General features: G+C 38.9%; 1 protein-coding gene across 1 annotated transcript in view; it reads left to right on the forward strand.

The window, feature by feature from the left end:
* Positions 1-3,594: 3,594 nt before the first annotated feature.
* IFRD1 (interferon-related developmental regulator 1) overlaps positions 3,595-18,261 on the forward strand; it is a 20,105-nt gene continuing 5,438 nt past the window's right edge. Inside the window, exons 1-8 of the mRNA XM_004676951.2 lie at positions 3,595-3,936; positions 8,629-8,733; positions 8,874-8,958; positions 9,942-10,066; positions 11,578-11,735; positions 14,446-14,496; positions 14,583-14,761; positions 14,842-14,950. Of these exons, the coding sequence (XP_004677008.1) occupies positions 3,846-3,936; positions 8,629-8,733; positions 8,874-8,958; positions 9,942-10,066; positions 11,578-11,735; positions 14,446-14,496; positions 14,583-14,761; positions 14,842-14,950 (903 nt within the window). The 5' untranslated portion in view covers positions 3,595-3,845. The remainder of the gene's footprint in view (positions 3,937-8,628; positions 8,734-8,873; positions 8,959-9,941; positions 10,067-11,577; positions 11,736-14,445; positions 14,497-14,582; positions 14,762-14,841; positions 14,951-18,261) is intronic.

Raw genomic sequence — 18,261 nt, forward strand, 5'->3', positions numbered from 1 at the left:
GGTAAACTTGGAGATCTGCTAGAAGTTCCATATGGCAGAAGGACAGGGACTGTGTTGTTAGGTGATGAGAGCTGTGTTGGAAGAAAGGCAGGAACCAGATTATGACAAGTCTGAGCCAGAGCATCTGGGAGATATTTACTTGTGCTTAATATTATGTAAGGAATCTCAAGGAAGCCATGACTAAAGTCATTCAAGGAAAACCTTTCATGTTTATGTCCTCAAGGAAGGCTTGGTTACCAAGTCTTATTTGTTACTTGTTTTTAAACCAAAAGCCTTGAATACAGACCACACCTGAGGTTAGAACTGCTGGAATGCTTTGCAGGTGTGCCCACAAACTCAGCCTAATGTAAAGTATATTTTTGCAACATTTGAGTCTACTTTGTATGATAGTAATTATGCTAGCTTGAATGTTAAACTGAACAGTTGTTGTTTGGGTTAAAGCACAGCACTAAGAAGCTTAAGTCACTTCCACATGAGTTCGATCCCTGCCTGCCCCCGAGGTGACCACATGGCGTGGCAGACCTCTCTTGGCCACCCGCTGCTCCCCTCAGCAGTGTACTTCGTAGATCTGCCTGTTCTTCTCCCCATGCTGTCTCTGGTGGATCCTCTCACCCTCCGCATCTCTGGCCTGTACCCAAGTTCTGTACAAATAAATAAATAAATCTTAAAAACAAAAAACAAAAAAACCAAACCCTTGTCTTCTAGACTGTCATGCAACCCAGAGTTCATCATGAACCAAATGAGAGGTAGACAGAAGACCCTAGGGAGAATGTTCTTTTCTAAATAACAAAGCAAAACTTGGCCAGGAGAAAGTCCTTTAGTTTAGGAAAGTTCCCCTTTCCTCCTGGTATTTGTCATTATTTGATCATTCAATATTGTTTGGAGTTTTCTAATTTCTTCAAGTGTTATACAAAACCAAAATACTAAAGCCTGTTGTCTTATGAGAACTGTGTTATCCTAGAAGGATCAGGAGGTACCTCCTCATTTTTGCACTGTTCTCCAGCTAAAATACAGACACTAAAGTACAGTGAAATGATCAAAAGTATCTTTCAAAGTTCATAATACTGGAAATTTTATTCCATGTATGTAATTTTTTCTTTTTTTCTTGACCAAAAAAAAAAATACTGACAACCTATTATCAAGATAATACATCCTTATATGCCACGTAGGACAGAGATAATAAGCTAGATTTTTGTGGAACTGATAGTTTTATGAGATGAGAGATGTGTTCACAAGTAAACATGAAACAAATTATATAGAATGTGGTTGGCCTACCTAAGAAATGCCTCTCAGTGCTTTTGAATGGATGCAAGTAGAAGGAATGTACACCAAATGCAGGCAAAGCATGAGCTTCAAGGACTAGAACTGGGACATAAAGTCTAAGTGATATTGTTATGGAGCAGCAAAATTATTGTCTTAAGTATAGAATGTTGTTTTTAGATAATGAAAAGCCTGGAGTTATAAAAGCTATAGTTCTAAGATCTGATCTTCGGTCATCTCAGTGTGGGCCGAGGACATCTGAAGAAATAATACAAGGGAGCTCTGTCCACCAACCTGCATCTTTTTTTGTTTTACTTGCTCTGTGCAACTAACTCACAGTGTGAGTAAAAGCAACCCTGAAATACAGCCCTTTGAACAGGATGTGTGGCCCCGTGGGACAGAGTAAGTGCCACAAGAACACTACAAAAACTGTTGAGTTTTGAGTAGAAAGAAACAATTTTAGTTGGAGGTTCCCAAGAGGAGGTGGTATATGAACTAGATTTTGAAAGAGAGATAAAATTTAAGATGAAAAAAAAATTTAGGATGAAGGGTCATTACAAAAACAAAGAAGAATGTGAGTGATAACATGGAGGCAGGTGATCAGAGCTTTGTACCAGAAATGAAGAATATAATATACTGTGGCTGAAGAACTACCTGTTCTTCAGAAGAACTACCTGTGAAATGGTCACACAGTGAAAGGTGAGGCTAGATAGTGAGTCTAAGAGCACTGGCATTTATTGATAATATATTGATATCTAGGGCCTTTCCTGGTGGCACAAGGAGTTAAAGTGCAGCACTATGAAGTTGTCTAAGCCACTGCAGCACAAGTGCAATCCCTGGCCAGGGAGGTGACCCACAAGGCACAGCAGACCTCTCCTGTCTCTCACACTGCTTCCCTCAGCAGTATACTTCAGTCAACCTGCCTATTTGGTGAATCTTCTTCTGGCCTGTACCCCAGTTCTTGCATGCATAAATAAATATATCTTTAAAAAATATTGATATTGGGAACCATGGTTTTGAGCATTAAAGCATGTTGTATTTGTTAAAAAAGGGATACACAAATAAATCTGACAGCATCATCATGCATGAAACACTGATGAACAGACTGGGAAATCCATTAAAATGCCCAGGTATGAGGTGAAGTTGTGTTTGATTAGAAAATAACAAACTGATTTAAATGTTTTACTGCTTTTTGGGAAGCACCGTAAGAGAGAAGTGGATTGTTTATGAATTTGAAATTTTGTATTTTGACATGTGGGAAGATAATACTGTGAACACAGACAGGAAGAGGGAAGTAAGAGTATTTTAGAGATGTTGTATTAAGTTTCCTATGGGACCTTCAGGTGGAAATGTGCCACTAGCAGCTGAAAATAAAAGAAGGACCTCAGGAGAGTTGGAGAATGAGTCACCTACAAAGAAGTGAGTCAGTGACTTTGGTCTGTTGTAAGTATAGTACATGAACCTTATAACTAGCCCTACATGCATCACAAATGTAATAAGCAAGACAGAGGCACCTAGTAGCACCTTGGACAATAACAAACATTGCGATTATTGGTATTTATAGCTCATGTTTGTTTTTACCTGCTGTTAAGTTCTCAGAAATCAACTCTTATCCCAGACTGACCTCTTAACTGGCAGCCAGATTTGACAAAGGACACGTTCTTGTTTGGAGACCTGTGACACAGAATAGCAAGATATTTCCAGAATAAGTGAAGTACACAAATTGTAGAACTCAGTAAATTCAAGAACACCTTTTTTTCAGGAGGGGGTGGGTGAAGTGGGGGAGGCACACAATCGTGGGCTAGAGCTGAATTATAGATATTGATGGTCCCCGAACTACTGATAATTTATCAACTAAAACCATGAAATGTTCCCAAGGCTGGAACAGTGGCTGTGCCTGGGCTGGAGACCCGCAGAGAAACAAGGGGATGATTAAAGAAGCCGAACCACTCGAGAATGAGGAGCAAAGTTCATTGCATGGTTCCCCATTGGAAGGTGGCTGTCGTCATCGGGAATACCAGATCCATTGTTCATCACCCGTGACGACTTCAGTCACTGCCAAAGCAAGGGAGGGGTCACGAGAAGAGAAGCGAGCGTGTGAAAAAGCCCGTTGGGTGCGGCTGGCTAATAAGCCCCTCAAGCATACATTTCCCAGAATCCAGTGTGGCAGCGTAGCTACGCTCCGGGCGCTCGACGTGCGGCATGGGATTGGTAGACAGCATCCATAGGCGGTGCAATATAGAACTCTGGCGGGGAGACCTAAAGGGATTGGCTAATGAGAATTCGAGTCCCGCCCTTTTATGGTGACGACAGGCGGCGGGCTTGCTACTTAAGGCGTCGTGGCCTCACCCGCCCCGCCTTGGCTCCCGCGCTAGAGAGAAACATGTATCGTTTCCGATCACAGCTCTTCACGGGGATTTTTGCTGCCGCCACCGCCCACTCTTACCCCCGCCGCTTCTCGCCTCTGTTGTTAGCCGAAGACTCGCCTCTTAGCCACCCGCCGCACAGACGCACGAGTAAAAAGTGCAGCTCCATCGGCTGATCCTCGCTAAGTTCCGAGTTTAGGCGGCACCGGGCGTCCCACGATGCCGAAAAATAAGAAGCGGAACACTACCCACCGCGGTGGCAGTAGTGGCGGCGGCTCAGGGGCAGCTGCAGCGACGGCGGCGACACCAGGTAAAGGGGCATCCCCGCCGCTGGCATCCCGGTTGCCGGCCGGTCTAGCGAGTCGCTTAGCTCTGGGCACGGCGGGAGTTGTAGTTCTTTCCCTCCAGGCGTTTACTTCGGCCGGGTGCCTGGCTAGGCTGTCAAACTACAATTCCCAGCGTGCCCTGTGGGAGCTACCTCGCGCGATTTAGATAGGGCTTGCGAACCGAACTCTTGGGCTCCGGCCTTGGGGGCGGGGATAGGGCAAGCGGGTTCTTGGACTAGATAGTGGGTCTGTGTGGGGGCTAACTATTGCTGGGCGGAGGAGGAACTGTCCTCAAGCTGGCGTTCACTACCCGAGCTCTTCCTGACGGAGGGTGGGGTTCATCTCCGACTTGGCGTCTGTGTGTCACTGGTCGCCTTTGACACCCCACCCTGTCGGACTCCAACATGGAGTTTTCGGGAATGCCAAACGTCCGGCGGGTATGGACAGGCTTTTGCGTCACGCGTCCCGGGCCATGCGCGGCGGAGCCTGGGTGACGCAGAGGCACCCATGTGGCATTCCATTCCGCCGCCTTTTTGCGCGCCCCGATGTCCACGTGGCTATGTGGAGGCGTCGTCGGCTTGGGGCCACTGTCCTAGCCTAGGCTCTACTCGTATCCCCAGCTGGCACCTGCTGAAGCCAGGAGTCCCCAGCTCCACAGAGACTGGTCGAGGCGACCTCTTACTCCTTGGGGCAGAAACCTTGTTCCACTTTGTGTTGTCCTGTCCTGTGGTTTCATCAGTGAATAGGCGGGAGAGGGGGAGCTCGGATTGCAGGAGTTCGCCAAACTTAGTTGTTTTTTGTTTTTTTGGTCTGCAATGTTGAAGCTTTATGTGGGTGGGTATGTGCTTACCTGATTTAATGATTAGCTACTACTAACGATATGTTTGAGAAAAAAGGACTTAGAGCGGAAAGTAGTACAAGACATAACTAAAATCGAGTATTAAGCTAACCGCATAAATCATCTTATTTAGTAATGGTTTTCTTAAGGTTATGAAATTAAATATTGGAATGCTCTCAGGCGTTACCCCATCGGAATTACTACTGGCTAGCTGTTAGGTATTTGTCAACACAGTTTCCACTGACTCTCAGAATGATGTGCCTTAGAAAATAAATGGACCGATTTTCTTTTAAAGATGGTTGAAAGCTAGCATTTAAAAACTTTCCTTTAGCATCAGAGCATGAGAACTTGTGATCAAACATTAAACATAATTAAAATAGGAAAGGATTATTAGAAATGTGTATTTTTACTTTACCGATTTTATTCTCTAAGTTTACCTTTGTTGATAAAGTGGAAATAATGGAGAGATGAAATGGAAATAATGGAAAAGTAGTAAGTCATTTTCAGAATAGTAATGATACTGTTAATGCCTCCCCCTCCCCTTGAAGCACGATCAAAACCTTTATTCCTTTCTGAAGCTCTTGCCTGGCCATCTTCCTCCTTCTGATAGGGGCGGTGGGGACTGAGTAATCATTGCTGTCATATACCACCACAGAACTTCTCCAGATCTTTCATCAACCTTATTACTACTGTCTTTTTAATTATTTTCAACGAAAGTTTATTTAAACACTGAATTTTGACATATGTAAACAAATGGGGGAAAAAATCTAGTTTATAAAATAACATGCTTTGGAAGTTTACAGTATAACTTGGTTGTGTCTGGAAAGTGGGGACAGGGGTCAGATTTACGTTTTTTGCAACTTTAATTAGTTTCCATGTGAATGTATTGCTTATTCAATATATAAATAATTATAAAGTAGAATAGGTGAAAAATTGTCACTGAGACTTAATTGCCACTTGCCAGTATTCTTAAATGACATCTACAAGAAATGGGATGCAAGTGATTATCTTAAATATACAACCAAAAAGTAGACACACCTTCTGTCTCTTTAGTGAGTTTTCCATTTAAGCTATTTTCTAAGCTAGCTGAAATTTACAAAGCTAATACAATTAACCTCATATAAGAACGCTTATAACACTTATTGGAAGACAGCATTTTTCAGGAAGGAGCAAAACCTTGATAGTAATCTCTCCAAGGACTTTGTGTGTGTGGAGTGCCCTCTTAATAAGATCACAGGTGGATGAGTTTTACCTGGGTATAAGTGGTGTGGGAGTTTTGTTTTTTTAAAAAGATTTATTTACTTATGTGTACAAGTAGTAGGATGTAAGCCAAGTGTGGGATCAGGGGAGGGGATGAAAGGATTCCCTAGAGACAGTATGGAGCAGAATAGGTGGATTGACTGAAATACACTGCTGAGGGATTGACTGAATGAAATACACTGCTGAGGGGAGCAGCAGGCAAGACTCAAGAGGTCTGCCGCACCATATGGGTCACCTCCCTGGCTGGAGATCAGTTCCTGCTCCAGTGGCTGAGAATAGCTTTATAGTGCTTCACTTTTAACTATTTGTCCTACCAGGCAGGGCCCTGATTTATTATTATTATTTTAAAAGATTTATTTATGCATACAGAAGTAGGGTACAGTCTAGAGGTGCAAGGGGGTGAAAGGATTCACTAGAGACAGAGTGGGGAGCACAACAGGCAGGCGTATTGAAATATACTGCTGAGGGGAGCAGTGGATCGGTCAGAAGAGTCGACCACACCATGTGGCTCACCTCCCTGGCCAGGGTCAAACTCATGCTGCAGTGGCTGTGTAACTTCATAGTGCTGTGCTTTAACCCATTGCAGCACCAGCAAGGACCCTGATTTATTATTTTTGACCTCTCATCCATTCTTGGGAAATGCTGAAATTTAGAGAAGAAAGTTGAGTAACACCTGCATAGGATACTCTCCTTGGCAGTGTAGAAATAGGATGAATGTAAAAATTTAAAAATTGGCCCTCCCTGGTGGTGCAGCGGGTTAGAGCACAGCACTGAGAGGCTGGAGCCGTTTCTGCATGAGTTTGATTCCCACCTGCCCGGGAGGTGACCACATGGCGTGGCAGACCTTTCCTGGCCTGCCCGCTGCTCCCCTCAGCAGTGTACTTCGTTGATCTGTCTGTTCTGCTCCCCACTCTCTCTGGTGAAGCCTCTCGCCGTCCCTGAGCCTCTGGCTGTACCCCAGTTCTGTATGAACAAATAAATAAATCTTTAAAAGAAAATTAAAAATTGACTTAAGAATAGATGTGAGATGTTAGTAAATGTTGACTTTTAATAACTATTTGTTGTGATTTCAAATCATACACATAAATGAAGGTAGAGTCAGAAAGAGTATGTTGAGATTTTGTTAATTCCTGTCCTAAGTACTTTAAGAAGCTTCGGGATCTCAGGGGCCTGCAGTATTTCAGTCTGTTCTGTTTCTGGTGTATCCTCTCACCCAGCCCTCCCTCCAACCCCCACTCCCACCCTGTGCCCCCCCCAACACCCCAGCTCTTGTATGCATAAATAAATCTTCCAAAAAAAAAGAGGTTTGGATCTTTACTTGTTTATTCTTCTATGCTTTAGTACTTTAACTGTAATGATTTAGAACCTTTAGGAAATTAGAAGGCTATTTTGCTCCTTGAGTTGATTGAAAAATCGACTAAATTCTCATTTGATTTAAAAAGAAGACAACCCATATTTAAAAAACCCAGATCAAATTAGAGGATTTTTTAAAACTTATTTTAAGATAGTGTCATAAACTTCTTGAACAGAGGAAACTAATGATACTTAGTGCAGTTTTCTTTTTTAAGGAAAAGTGGGTTTAAGGATAATTCAGTGACTGAAGGTGACTTGGGCCAGAAATAAGAACTTTAAGTGCTCACTACAATTTATGATTTAGGCCATCCTTTTATTAATAAAGTGACTTTGAATTTATTCCTTAAGTTGGTCAAGTTGAAAGATTCTAGTCATTTATGTAAAATTATTTTAGTAGTAGCATTGATATTTTTAATCTGTTGGGTGTCAAGAACTGGAGTGTAGGCCATATGTGTGAGAGTGTGTGTGCGCATGTGCATGTATGTATTCCTGAGAGACAAAGAGGAGCAGAACAGTCAGGTCTATTGGAATACACTGCTGATGGGAGCAGTGGGCGGGACAGGGTTAGCACCCTGGTGGGGGATTGAACTCTTGCAGCTGGGCCTCGGGACAGCTTGATAATGTTGATACAGTCTATGTGCCACCAGGGGGGCCCAGTAGGACTTTTCTTTTAAAAGTTAATCTTCTAACAGACTCTGCTGAATACATGAATTTACATTTTAATTCTTTTTTCCCCTCAATTCAGATTATCTTTAAAACTACCCTGTTTACTCATTAATTCTCCTTAACCAGTGAGAAGTGAATCTAAAAACCAGGAAGCTCATATTTAAAAGCACTGTTTGCTAAGTCTACTAATTTTCAGTTGGAAAATACATTTGTCTTATAATATCATGACATTATGCTCTAGTTCTGAATCTATTTAAATTGTTCATGCTTTGAAGTCATGGTTTGGAAATGTTTATTTCATCTGTAAAACAGTTTTTGATATAAAAACTGCCACATGTTAGATGATTGATATATAGCTGAACTTGTTGAATATTGTAAATGGTGCTCTAGAATAATAGGTGAATAGCTCTAACTTAGAAATACTTAACTGTATTGTTTTATAATACCATTCCTTTCCTCAAATAAGTTTAGGTTTTTATTTCTGGATTTCCCAAGTGAATTAAAAAATTTGCATATATGGCAACAAAGTCATTTATTTCACCCTTTTTTTACCTGATAGGTGGCCAGCATCGAAATGTTCAGCCTTTTAGTGATGAGGATGCATCGATTGAAACAATGAGCCATTGCAGTGGTTACAGTGATCCTTCCAGTTTTGCTGAAGATGGTATGAGTTTTAAATTTGTGCCTTTATATAAAAGCTTGTTTTAAAGTGAAGGAATCTTATGACTAAGATATGCTATCTTGTTCCTTGTCTACTTTTTTCCCCTATTTAAATTATAGTATTGGATTTATGTTATTCCTTAGGACCAGAAGTCCTTGATGAGGAAGGAACTCAAGAAGACTTAGAGTACAAATTGAAGGGATTCATTGACCTAACCCTGGATAAGAGGTAAGAAACACTGGGAGTTCTTCCTTCTAGGTGATTTTAATCAACCACTACTTTCTTTCTTTTTAAAAAAAGGTTTATTTACTTAGGCATACAAAACTGGGGTACAAGTCAGAGGTGCAGGGGCAGTGAGAGGATTCACCAAAGACAGAGTGGGGAAGTAGAACAGGCGGATTGACAAAGTACATTGCTGAGGGGAGGAGCAGGTGGATCAAGAGAGGTCTGCTGCACCATGTGAATCATCTCCAGGCTAGGGGTCAGGTTAGGCATTGGGCTGGGGAAGGACTTCAACTACTGCTTTCAATCTACTTAGATCTCTGTCTGATTTAACAATTAAGTTTTCTAAAACTTGATTTTTTTACTTTAGCTATTTTAATGTCTCTTGTTCCTTTGGACTTTTAATGTGGGTAGAAACATGTCACTACAATTTAGATTGACTCAGATCAGGCATTGTTCTAGTACAAAAAACATAACTATTTGATTATAATTGGAATTGTTGAATTAAATTTAATCTTCAGCTAGAAGGGACTACTAAATTTTTCTTTAAGCCTCCTGTCCACTTTTTTACAGACACAACAGATAGTAGCTCTAGAACTGACTTAAATTAAAAACTGAGAAGATACAAACATGAACTCTAGATTTTGGTAATGTAACATTTAAAAAAAAAATGAGTTACCTAAATAATATTCTTTGTATAGAATATCATGTATCATTGAAACTATAAAATACTATTACTCATTTAAGGTTGTAATTATAAAGGTAATAAACGGGAAGGGCTGTGTTACAGAGACTCAAATCTTTAGTGTAATAGAGTGAATTGTAGATGAAAATTAAAAAACTAACTTACTGAAAAGTGGCTGGAGCTTGATAATTAGATCTTAAAAATCTATAAAGAGAAAATTGAGGGAAATGAACTAAATTTTTTTCTGTTATTCATTGATGGTACACGCCAACTAGATCTTTCTCTGAAATTTTGTTTTAAATAGTGCGAAGACAAGACAGGCAGCTCTTGAAGGTATTAAAAGTGCACTTGCTTCAAAAATGCTGTATGAATTTATTCTGGAAAGAAGAATGACTTTAACTGATAGCATTGAACGCTGCCTGAAAAAAGGTGATGTCCTTATTTTTGAGTCAAAAGCACAGAACTAAAAGGAAATTTGGTACCTTTGCAACATTTGTTAATGGCACCAATGTAAAGGAATGCACATGCTTGTTAAATCAGTCTTTTAGAAGCTGTTTATAGTTTTTAACAGTTTAAAACTAGGAAAGATTGGAATAGATCATCTTTTGTATCAGAAAAGGTGAGTGCTATTCTCTTGTATGTAGGAAAGACTTGAAAATTTTTTGTTAAATAGCAACAAAATGCCATCTTATTTTTCTAAAAATTGGGGAAGTATAATTATTTTACACTTGTATTTATTTAAAATGTTAGTCATAGTTGTGCATAAATTTTTATCCCTAAGATCTCATAGCCCTTGGAGTATTAGAGTTCTAGAAATCTGTAACAAGATGTTCTAGAATTCTATTGTTATAATTCTAGAACTTTTAAGGAGAGGAAGACCTTAAAGATTAGATCCATATGATTTATAGTTTTAGAAACCACCAGTATTGAAAAGATTTGAATCTCTTGGCTTAATTCTTTTGCCAAGTAAGAGCATATTGAAAATAATTGTCTTCTGCTATCTTTATCACTTTATACGAATGTAGGACACATGCTTTTTTTTTAATTGAAAGAACTTAGTTTTGTTTTCCTGTTATTACACTCAGGTGAAATCTTTGTCATGAATGGGTGTTGGGAATCTAAACTTAATCCACCCTCGTGTAGAATAAAGGTGCAGGAAACATGAGACCCACCTAAAGTTATCTAACTTGTAAAGTTGTCTAACTTGTTAGTGTTGTCATTCATAGCAGAGCCAGCATTTTCAAGTAATCACAATGGCTTTGTTAAAGGTGTGTATATTAAAACTCTTGGCAGTGGTAGTTGGAGTAGGTGACCTTTAAAAATTCTGTTTTAATCTGCATATTTTATAAATATTTAATTTATTAGGTAATTAAGTTTAGATTTTCCCCAAACCCTTTGATGTATACAGGTTTCCAGAGAGTTTGTGTATATTTAACTTCATTTTATTATCTGTTTCTTAGAATATCTTCTGTGATTTTTAAAAAAAATCCTTTGTTTATTTAAAAAGCTTTTAGTGGGGGGGAAACCCTTGAAGGTTTAGTTTCCTTCCTTGTCTGTGTACCTCTGAAATGCTTGGAGATATATCCAAGCCATACTGTTCTATGAATTCTTAAAATATTTGGCTTGAAACATGTCATTTTGTTGACCCCTTACATTGCTCACTTAACATAGGTGTTAATCTCCATTTTATAGAGGGAAAACCTGTTTCAAGACCAACTAGTTGAAGGTTATTTGGATAATAAGTGGTGAATCTAGTGTTTAGGTGAGGAATATTTCCAGAGCTCTTTAACCACACCATAGTCTATGTCAGAGTTTAGGAGTTTGTAAACTTTGGATGGTTGATACTGTTTTGAAACTTAACAAATTTGGGAAATTGCTACTGTAATTAGTTGGTTTGTTGAAAATAAATTATCATAGATGTACCTTGGCTTCTTTTATAGGTAAAAGTGATGAGCAGCGTGCAGCTGCGGCTTTAGCATCTGTTCTTTGTATTCAATTGGGCCCTGGAATTGAAAGTGAAGAGGTTTTAAAAACTCTTGGACCAATCTTAAAGAAAATAATTTGTGATGGAACAGCTAGTATCCAGACTAGGCAAACTGTAAGTGTAAGATTTAAAAATTTATATTAATCTAAATCTGGTATCCAGACATTCTGATGTATAATTTAACAAAGTAGCATTTTTTGTAATTAAGTTTGTGTTGACATTTTATTCTCATTTATCTTTCAATTCTAGTAAGCATACTTAGTATGACAGTTGTTTTCTTATGTTTTCTGAGACTCCACATAAAGTGCCCCAGACAGAACAGGTTTCTACATCTTTGAAATTGAAGATCATATACTGATAAGGGAATACTGTGTTGAATTATTTAGGGTGATTGTAGAATAATTTTGATTAGCCCTTAAAGAAATAGTTTAGGTATTATTTACTATGATACTTAATTTTAAGAAATGTAATGGGGTATATATAATATTCAAACTATTGGCTGCTATGGCCTGTAAATCCTCATAAAGAAACTGAATGGTACATATACACAGTGTATTTAATACCTGTAGAAAACTTTGAAACTCTGACTTGTGAAATATTCTGTTAGTTTGGGAGTTTGGAAATGCTTTCATTCTCTGTTTGATATTACTGCTTACAACACTTGACTTTAGGTTGTGGAATTTGTGTGGGGATTCTTTTGTTTTTGAGGTGCTAATAAGTGAGCACATGAATATGTTTTGTTTTATCACAGAAGCGGAAGAGGTGATTTTAGTGGATTTGGAAAGTGGATTTGAGTCTTAATGGGCCTTAAGAATTTAATCTTACTAGATTTGAATCTCAAGCTGCTTCCCTAATAAGACAGCCAGTTCAAATTTCACCCTTTTAAATACAGATTATCTAATTTAGTTTTCTCTTTTAGTATTAATGTTACAAAAAAACATGAATCTTGTATCAGTTAAATCCTGGAGTCTTAGAGGCTTAGTAGAAGTTTATTTTGTGCCCCATCACTGCCCAATATAAATTTTCAGGGTCCCTAGGCATCTGTCCTGCATTTGTCTTGGCTCTACCTATAAATTCTTCCCATATGTCATAATTTTTATTCTGCCATTTGTCTTACAGTAATTAAAATAAGAAAGCCTTATTTCTGCTTCTTAACTTAGGAAAAGGGATTATATACTAACTGTAGTTTTCCTTAACTAGGTATAATGCTATGGCCACTTTTTGTTGAAACAATTTCATTATAAGTTTCAGGTATTCATCATTGGGACTCAGCATGTGTATAAGTTACACTAAAGTTGCCAATAAAAATCCCTGTCCTTCTAAATGGCTTTTTACTTTTAAAATTTCCTGCTTTTGGAGTATAAAGGACAGGGGAGAAAAATAATAAGAATGAACAACTGTAGACCAGAGACATTTTATGGGGTGGAGTGGGGAATAGGATCAAAAATGGGGGGGAGCACACTGGACTTTGGTGATGGCACACGGTGATTTGGTGATGGGAAGCCCATGGGATTACAACTGAGATGGAAAAAAGGCACAAAATGATGTAACAATAAAACTATTACATTACTAAAAAAAAAAATCCTGCTTTTACCAGCATAAACTACTGAAAACAAAATAACACTAAATAGATTAATTGTAATTAACTGAGCTAAAATTTGGGCAGGTGGCATTAACGTGGCACTTGGGAGAGTCTATCTGTTGGTGTAGGAGTTAAAGTCTCAGTCCTCTCAAACTATCTCCAATCACTGCAGCATGAGTTCCATCTCCATCCAGGGAGCTAACCCACATTGCACAATAGACCCCTCTGCTGCTGCTTTCCTCAACAGTAGAGGGGATTAGTAATGAATTAATAGATTCATCTTTTCTGTTCCTTACTTGGTCTCTGGTGACCATCCCGCTACCCACCCTCCAGCCCCCAATTCTTGTATGCTTAAAAAAAAGTGGCATTTGGAAAAATGTGAGGGAATTTTAGTGACAGCTTATGAAGAAAAGGGAAATGTAAAATAATACAGTCTAACAAATTGCAAGAAGTGGGGCATAGGCCAGAGGTGTGTGTGTGTGTGTTACAGGGCGGGGGGGTGGGGAGGGGTTGAGTGGATTCACCAGAGACAGAGTGGGAAGTAGATCAGGCAGATCTACTGAAAGACACTGCTGAGGGGAGCAGCAGGTGACACAGGAGAGGTCTGCTGCACCATGCAGGTCACTTCCCTAGCCAGGGATCAAACTTGTGCTTCAGTGGCTGTGGGATAGCTTCATAGTGCTATGTGTTAACCCCTTGTGCCACCAGGGAGAACCTCCAAAATAAGTAAAATTTTAAGTGGGTAGTTTGAGGTCACTTAAATTTCATGAGACCTTTTTCTTCCATTGTGCTTATATTTTCGGAAGTGAATTCTTAAAGAAGTTTTCATAGTAGAATATATAAAAACAAATGATTTTAAAAATTTATTAAATCATAATTATTGTGGCTTAAAGATATTTAATACATTTATCTCAAATGTCCATACTTTTCTGTCTCTGAGTTGAAGTACAAAATCATCTGCTAGATTTATGAAGACCCAAGAGAAACAGTAACTACCCTAGATACAAAAGATTGTATCTGAGAGACCAGTGCATTTTGAGTTTAGTAGCAGAATTATACTGAAAACCACTTCCTTTACCTCTTGATTGTATATTCTTTCTTTGTACCCTTCTTGGACCCTAATTTAGTAACATGGTTGAGAGAATTTTTACACAGACTTATGAAAGCAGGAGGATGTAGAATTAATAACAAAATTACAAAAATTTATGTCTATATATGTGTGTGTGCTTTTTTTTTTTTAAGTGTGCAACCTGCTTTGGTGTTTGCAGTTTTATTGCCACAGATGACATTACTGTAAGTAGAAAATCTTTTGAGTCCTACTTTTGCACATTCCAAATTTTAAATGGTTATCTAAAACACTTCATCTTCTTATGTGTTAGGAGCTGTATTCAACTCTGGAATGTTTGGAGAATATCTTCACCAAGTCCTATCTCAAAGAGAAAGACACTAATGTTACTTGCAGCACCCCTAGTACTGTGCTGCATATCAGCTCACTTCTTGCATGGACATTATTATTGACCATATGCCCAATCAATGAAGTCAAGAAAAAGCTTGAGGTGTATGTATTTTTAGTTTCATATTTTATAAAAATATGTATTGTCATAACTGGTTATGTTCACATAATAATGACTTTTATAGGCACTTCCACAAACTTCCAAGCCTTCTCTCCTCTGATGATGTAAACATGAGAATAGCTGCTGGTGAATCTTTGGCACTTCTGTTTGAATTGGCCAGAGGAATGGACAGTGTAAGTATCTGGGGGGAAAAGATTGTATCTCAGAGACCAGTATTCTGTTTTTACTTTAACAATTTAGAATTGTATGATTAACTTCAGAGCTTAGCCAGTTGAGAAATAAGTGATTGATTACCCTTTTTGGGAGTGGCAATATAGTAATTGTAAGAGCATAAGACAATAAGGATGGTAGAGCAGCATTTGCTTGTAGTTCCTTTTACTTAATTTTTGCTATCTATAGAAGTGAAGTTTAGAAATTCTGGAGAGTTGGGTCCAGTATAATCTGTATGCATATGCCTAAATTCTTCAGACATGGTATACATTAATATAGGCATGGATCCTCAATTATAAATGTCAGACAAAATTAGGAATTCAGTAGGTTTGGGATCAGGGGAATTTAGTTACTGCTTAACTTCTTTAAGCCAAAGATGGTAATAAACATGGACCCTTCCACTGAGACATGTGCTTTGCAATTCCCTGTTCTCTGGGAGGATTCACCAGAGACGGAGTGGGGAGCAGAACAGGCAGATTGACATACACTGCTGAGGGGAGCAGTGAGCAAGACTGAGGAGGTCTGCTGTGCCATGAGGGTGAACTTCCTGCCTGGGAATTGAACTGTGCTTCTGTAGCTGCCTGATAGCTTCATAGAGCTGTGCTTTAACCCCTTGTGCCACCAGGAAGGCCCCAATAATGAATGATTTTTATATGAGCAGTTGGACTCAAGTGGCAATCAATTTAATTTTATTGAGCTAGTTAATGTCTCTTTAACCTTAAGGCATAGATACCAGATGTCCTAGTTTTAGTTTTCTGTTCCTCTGCCTAGAAATGGTAATTGTTTTTCTTTTTTCTTTGAAATGCATCTTAAAAATGAAATAATAATGCTCTTTAAATTATACATGTTGAAATTGTTTAAACTTGTGTAAACATAAGTATATCACCACCCACATATCTTATGTTCTCTTGCTTTAGAAATCATATGAGATATCCGGGAGAATTCATAGAGATATGTTTAATTTTACCAAAGTTCTTGTGCAAGAACAAATATGAAGTGGGTTATATAACAGAACCTAGTGATTTACTTGGTATTTTTCTTACGTAAGGTTTTTCAAAAATTTTTTTTTTTTAAAGATTTATTTATTTATGCATACAGAACTGGGGTACAGGCCAGAGGCTCGGGGCGGTGAGAGGCTTCACCAGAGACAGAGTGGGGAGCAGAACAGGCAGATCGACGAAGTACACTGCTGAGGGGAGCAGCGGGTGGGTCAGGAGAGGTCTGCCACACCATGTGGTCACCTCCGGGGCAGGCGGGAATCGAACTCATGCGGAAGTGGCTTTAGCTTCTCAGTGCAGTGCTTTAACCCGCTGCGCCACCAGGGAGGGCCCCTTATGTAAGGTTTTTGAAAGAGTATGGTAATGATGGGTCTAGTCACAGGTAGTAAACAAACCAGGTGTTAATGAATACATAAGATAATTAAAATTAGGGTTTTTTTGGTGGCAAATGTGTGGCTTTGGATTAATCAGAGCTTTTTGCTGAATCATTTTGTATAGATATTATTAACATGGTATTCTAGATTTGTGGTAATTCTACTTGGGACATTTAGTTGGGGTGAGGGGAGAAGTTCTAATGAAGTCTTAGTTTGGCTTTTAAAAAGTAAGTTAATGGGGCCCTCCCTGGTGGCGCAGTGGGTTAAAGCACAACACTAAGAAGATAAAGCCACTTCAGCATGAATTTGATCCCTACCCCGAAGGTGATCAACACTTCACGCACACACCTCTTGTGACCCGCCTGCTGCTCCTGTCAGCAGTGTACTTTATCAGCCTGCCTGTTCTGCTACCCACCTTTGGATGCTATTTATGAACTATTTTTTGTCATATTTTGTGTTTTCTTTTTAATGCTCAAGTACTTAGGCATTTTCCTCATAATATTTAACATTTATTTTTCCAAGTAACTTATTATACCTAATTCAGTGATTCAGACTGTATCCTAGATTGAGTTTTACCTGTATCTGATAATAATTATAGCTTATTTCTCAACTTCAGCACTGTTGATATATTTGGCTGGAATAATTTTTGTTGGTGAATGGGGTCACTTTCTTGTGCATTTTAATATCTAGCAGCATCCCTGATCTCTACCCTGTAGATATCGGTAGCAACTCCTCCACCGACAGGTGTGTCAGCCAAAATGGTCTCCAAACATAGGCAGATGTACCCTGTGGGGCAAAATTGTTGGGAACCACTGGGGGTACCCATTTTTTTAAGACAAGTTAAGGCAATGCATAAAGTTAGTTTAGTTCTTGGCTTATTCTTCCAATATGAGAACAAGTAACCAATTAAATGAGGAGAAAACTGCCAGTGCTTGAAATGAACTTGTTCTGACAAGTAAAACTATTTCTATCCATTTAAGATGGAATCTAACTTACTAGAATTTAAATATAATGATCAACATAACTTTGATCTATTTTAATACGTCAGTAGTTTTGGTAATTGCTTTTCTTAATGAGACCTTAAAGGTTATTGTCTTTATCTAACTCAGACATAGGAGATTGAATTAAAACATTTGAAGTCAAGAATATACAATGGCTGCAATGTTGATAAGGTTTTTATGTACTTGAGTATGGTGTAATAATTTTTTTAATTTATGATATTAAAAGAAATCAACCTTATACTTGCAATTAAACAGTTGATACATTTTTTAAAGATTTTCTTATTTATGCATACAAAAACTGATGGGAATGAACTAGTGCTACAGTGGCTGCAGACAGCCTCACAGCTGCCCTTGAACCCATTGTGCCACCAAGGAGAGTCTTGCTACATATTTTAATGGTTATTGCCATTAATACAAAAAATTAAATGGGCATTAATAACTAGAACTGAGGTTGTTCACCTTCTGATAAGTGTCCCGTCCAGTTTTAGTAAGCTATAAATAACTTTGGATCATCTTTATTTTTTGTTGCTGTAGTAAAATGTAGTTAAGAAATAAACACATCCAGGCCCTCCCTGGTGGCACATTGGGGTTAAGTGCAGCACTGCAAGCGAGCTGCAGCTGCTTCAGTGCAAGTACTGGCTCCAGAGGTGACCATATGGTGCAGCAGACCTCTCCTGTCTTGCCCACTGCTCCCCTCAGCAGTATACTTAGTCTGCCTGTTCTGTGCCCCCTTTTGTCTCTGGTGAATCCTCTCACTGCCTCTGTGCCTCCAGCCTGTACCCCAGCTCTGTATGAATAAATAAATAAATCTTTAAAAAAAAAAAGTGGTCCTCCCTGGTGGCGCAGCAGGTTAAAGCTCAGCACTGAGAAGCTAAAGCCACTTCCACATGAGTTCGATTCC

This window comes from Condylura cristata, unplaced genomic scaffold (assembly GCF_000260355.1).
Source record: "Condylura cristata isolate star-nosed mole 26May11 unplaced genomic scaffold, ConCri1.0 scaffold00005, whole genome shotgun sequence".
Classification (NCBI taxonomy): Eukaryota; Metazoa; Chordata; class Mammalia; order Eulipotyphla; family Talpidae; genus Condylura; species Condylura cristata.